Genomic DNA, 5,235 nt, shown 5'->3' on the forward strand with positions numbered 1-5,235 from the left:
AGAGCGAAATACAGTGACGTGCGATAGAAGAATGCTGTGTGAAGAGGCGTGGCACTGCACTCTGGCACACTTAAAACCAAATGACATTTCTTACATTTCATCCAGCACCTATGTTTTATGTATCAGACTCTTCAGAAAGATGTGCGCTACAAAATGAACATATTTTTGAAAATTCGATTGTTTAAAATTTTTTGCATCCTATCTCAAACGCTCGATTGTGCAAAGCGGGGGCGGGAGGGGGGGGGGGATTGGGGGGGGGCGCTACTATCTAGTATTGCCCAGGTGCGGAAATGTCGTAGATCCGGAGCTGATGCGCAGAGCAGTATAGGGAAGTGTGTAATCTCCACGTGACCCGTGTTTACATTTAGTGATTTTGCTGTTTTCTCTTCGTTAACTGCTCTCTCGTCAAATGAAAACAAAACGGATTTCTGTGGTCGGGAGCTATCAAGTGAATTAAAATAGATTCACATAATTACAGAAGGCTAAAATATGTTATTAGTTTCAGATTTTATTTTATTTCTACCTTTCTGACAGTCAAGCGTTAATGACCTTGCAGAACAATGAAGTTACTTTTGTCGGTTTGCTAAAGAAATTTGGTTTTTATTAATCTTTCCCGCTGAGGTAGTCAATGTATTTGAAACGAAGTGTTTAATTCCACACTATTGGCTAGTGTCAACTGCTCGCTGTATTTCAAGTGCACGTTTTCATCTTCTAGCACGTATGGCATTATGCCATAATAAAGAACCAAACATGAGGCAATACAGTACTGGTACTCCAAGACAATTTACATCTCGAAAACCACACTGAGAAGCTTAACATCAGGTCGAGGCGTAGTTCATTGGGAATCTCGACATACGAATGTGCACATTCAGTATGCAATTTAAATGTGCACATTTTAGTATGGTTCACGAAATTCCGATGCTCTTGGAGTATCCTCTGATGTCTTGTTTCTTCTACGACATAATGTAAGATCTTTTAACGTTTTACACGTACGAACATACGGGCTTCCTGCGTCAAAGAAGCTGCGCACGCGCGATGGCGCCCGTTATCTGGCGTTCTCTGGCAACAACTAAAACGAACCTGTTTCTAACATGTCGCGCGAAAATATTGCGAATAGTGGTTTGAAAAGCGTTACTTTAAAATTAAATTTTCTTTTCGCTAGTTAGACTATGTGCGAGAAGGTACGATGAATTTATTAAATCACAGAGCACTTGATTCTAATTTTAAATCAACTCTTCGGTGACGAGCCGTTTAGAGGAATTTCGAGCCCAGAAGATCAGACATCTATGTCGTTATTATGAGCAAATTGATGTAGTACTACGGGAAGCCCCCTCTCTTCTCTGGTAACTAATTTATTTGTGGAAAACTTCGACGACAAGTCACTGGACTCGGCTAAAAATTTTGCTGGCACATTTGTGTGATATATCCTAAAGTGTAACATGCGCAAAAAAGATCAACATTATATATGAAACCTTAGCTTCTCATGCAGTATGTGAAAGGTTTGTTTTTCTAGTAACAACACTACGTACATTAATTTAAATAATTAACTATTCCAGTTTGTGTATTCGCGCTACTTAACAATGATGTTGCTATTGGCTGAGTATGTCACGTGCTTTATGGTCTGAATATCCGCTGTCCTCGACTGGCGAGATCATGTGACTTGAGCTATCACTGGCTTACAAAAGCTCATCGCAATTTCAATGATTAGGTAGGTAACATGCGGTGTTTGGCGGAATTCGAATTTATACTTTCGTAATACGAAAATATGCAACGCACATGTTGCTGTTCATCAAAGATCTTTCCAAGACATCTTTTTTTCCCCCTGAGTTTCGTTTTCTAAAGGCACAGGAAATTCTACACTCGTGTACAAAAACATAACCATTCAAGGAATTGATAAGTTTTACAATTACTACGGAAAATCTAATGTCACTTAACATGGGAAAAGTATGTTTTCACCTGGAAGAAACTGTACTTTTAACCGGGATATCCGCGATTGTTTTTCCTTGTCCGTGTATACATCCTGATATATGCATTGCCACTCAGTTTCCATTGGCATTATAAAGCAGCAGTAGTTTTTTAAGGCTCTATTCTTGCAGCTGTGATACATTGACGAATCACCACTATCAATTTTTGCTTTCATTATTGGCATGGCAGTTTTCACAGTGTCAGTCTTCTGTGCGGTATGATCTTTGGTGTTGGCATTTAGAATCTTAGTGTTGAGTACTGAGTGTTTGAATAATCAATAATCATTGTTGTAGCTGAAACCAACCAGTAACACAATTTGTATTGATGTGCTAATTTGTATATTTTATTTACAGACAAGTCTGGATCTGCTGTGCTTCAAACCAGGATATTCATGAACTTTCAAAATTGCTTGTTATAGGTTATTAAAGTACTGTATGAAATGAACCAAGAGACCCTTGCATACTGCTACTGTGGTAGATAAATTTGGAACTGATTGTCATAAGTCATAGCCATTCTATTATGGCAGAAGTCAACTACAGTCAGGTAAGGAAATCTCACGAGTGCACAAGGAGCTTCTACTACGTAGGTCTGGGCTTGATTTTACTGAAGGTGCCCAAATTTCTTCAAACCGTAATGCCCTGTTGCTGACAATATTTCAGTACCTGCAGAAGACTTGTTGCAACACGTTTAGTAAAGAAAAACATGTAATCATTGCCATGTCCGATAGGGTGAAGTTACTGACTAATGAAGTTTTTATACCTGATCAGAAAATTTTTGCCAAATGTAGACAGGAAGTGGCCCAAAAGAGTCATCCCACCACAATAAGCGAGGACCACCATCCAATGAAGACATGGATGTTGTTGGTGCTTACTTTACTGCTAATACTTCATTATCATTACTTTAAAGAGTCGCCATTAAAGCTTTAATGGATCAGAAAAAGGGATTCAATGGGATACCGTAAAATGGGGTGACTTTGTGACAAGTTTTGCATGTTTTCACTTGTACATTGATCAATTTTTAACATAAACTGAAACGGATGGCATCATAAGATAGCTACAACCTTCCTTTACAAGATTATGTCTTCAAAAATTTGTATCTTTTTTATGAACGACTATATAAAGGGAAAACTCTGTCACAAAGTCACCCCACCCTGTGGGGTGACTTTGTGACAACATTTTTTTTGGGTTACAAAGTATGGGAAAAAAATAATGTCACAATTTTGACCAATAAAAAAGTATATTTAATCAATGTACATGTGTTTGATGCTTTGGTAGAGCTACATCATTTTTACAAGTGATGAAAAAAGAGCTCCCTAATCTAGATTTTTCACCTCAAAGAACCCTCGCTTTCCTACCGGTCTTGGGGGGTCGATAGTGTACAAAACTTCTTCTTTGGAGTACAGAATAGCATCTTCTTTAGTAGGCCACTTCCAGAACATCTTGGTCCTCTCCATAACGCTGACAATGTAGCCCTCTTGTTTTTCTTCAGTCACCCTTCATGGAAAAAGTTTCCCTTCAAAGTTCACCACTACAAAATCATCCACTTTGAAAACGTTTTTTTCAGGAGCCATGCTGTCGATTCCCAAGACGTCTTTATCATTTGGAATCACTTTTGTGGGAGACATTTCAGGTTCTGAATCCTCCAAACAGCTGAAAGATTCATCCAGCACGTCGGGGTCACTGGGATCTTCATCCGTCCAGTTCCTCTCTCTGCTGTTGTCTTCATCTGAAGAGATTTCTTCAGACATCTCACCTGCCAGTACAGCCTTTTCCTTGGATCCGCTGGGTCTGGAGGAAGTGCTGGCTTTTGTGTTCTTCCCTTTCGGCTGTTCCGCCCTACTGGCTTCGATTTCGGCACTGGAGATACTTCTGCCTGCTGGAACAGTGATCCTTCTCCTTCTCTTGGGGGCCCGGCATCCTGTAACCTCTTCTCTCTTCTTCTGCAGTTCTTCTATGAAGATCTCACCAACCACTCCTGATAAGGTCTGTAGGCTCTCTTCCAAGACGGCCTTCGGGACTCTTTGGAGGACTTCCATTTTGTTAAGCGGAAAAATCCCAGTCTTCCTAAATCCTGACTGGAGATTTTTTATGATGTTCTCCTGCAGCTTGTCCATCATTTTCTTTCACAGACCAGGCAGTTCATCTTTTGGAACTGATGTGCACCGGCTACCAGATATCGATTGCTTCCAATCTAACAAAATTTCACGCCAAATCAGTTTTAGAACTCTGAATATGGCAACATCTAGTGGTTGCAGTAGATGTGTCGCATTTGGTGGGAGTGCGATAAATTTTATCCCATACTTTTCGCAGAGTCGAATAACCTCTAGGTTAATATGCAAACTCAAATTATCGCCAATAAGAACTTTTTGGCCATCTTGTTGTTTCAGTATGGGGAGCATAAGATTGATGAACCAGTCCTCAAACACTTGGTGATCAAACCATCCAGATTTAGTACGATTGTAGCGGGCTCCTTCAGGTCCATTTTCGGTCCAGGTCGACCACATGTTCTCGGCCTTGTAATTTACGTATTGTGGAGCCAACTGTCCTGCGGCGTTCCCACAGACCATAATCGAAGTACACACTTTGGAACAATTTTGTATCCGCTCTGGATATTTTGCTCCTCTTCTGACCAACACTTTTTTGCTTCCCGGATCGTCCTGGACGTTCGTTTCGTCGTAATTCCAATTTTTTTCTGGCGGAATACCCTCTAACTCCTTCTCTAAATGCTCAAAATATGAGTCAATCACTTCAGTATCAGTCACAGCTCTTGCATATGTGATATTTTTGGCGACACGTTCGGAGAGAACATACTTATGCCGCTTCATAAATGACATGGCCCACTCTCTCCCAGGAAAGTTTCCATTTCCAAACACGGGAACTTTTCTTCCGGTTCGATCTAGATATGATTTGACGACACAGCGCAAATCAAGTAATGTCATTGGGAAACCATAAGATGCCATTGCAATGGAATGAGCAACGAATCTATCCTCTTCTTCTTTTTTAAAAATAGGTTGACCCCCATGCTGTCTTTTAGGTTTGACTGTCTCTGAGTTTGAGGTGGTCGAACGTTTTATCTCTTTGGTTTTGTTCCACAATGTGTTTCGATGAATATTGAACCTAAAAGCAGAGAAAAAGAACGTATAAAACATATATACCAGTATGGTATAATTCAGAAAAAAATACCATACCTTTTAAAAGATGTTTAATAGAAAAAATGCCAAAAATATCAGAATTTTACGAAGGTAGGTTTAAAATTTGCATAAATGCTTCA

The 5,235-nt window shown here is 39.8% G+C and overlaps 1 protein-coding gene across 1 annotated transcript; it reads right to left on the reverse strand.

Moving 5' to 3' along the window:
* Positions 1-4,087: 4,087 nt before the first annotated feature.
* Positions 4,088-4,924, reverse strand: LOC124594339 (jerky protein homolog-like). The gene has a single exon (XM_047132707.1). It carries the CDS (start codon positions 4,922-4,924, stop codon positions 4,088-4,090), a length of 837 nt encoding a protein of 278 aa, XP_046988663.1.
* Positions 4,925-5,235: the final 311 nt, after the last annotated feature.

Source organism: Schistocerca americana, chromosome 2 (genome assembly GCF_021461395.2).
Source record: "Schistocerca americana isolate TAMUIC-IGC-003095 chromosome 2, iqSchAmer2.1, whole genome shotgun sequence".
Classification (NCBI taxonomy): domain Eukaryota; kingdom Metazoa; phylum Arthropoda; class Insecta; order Orthoptera; family Acrididae; genus Schistocerca; species Schistocerca americana.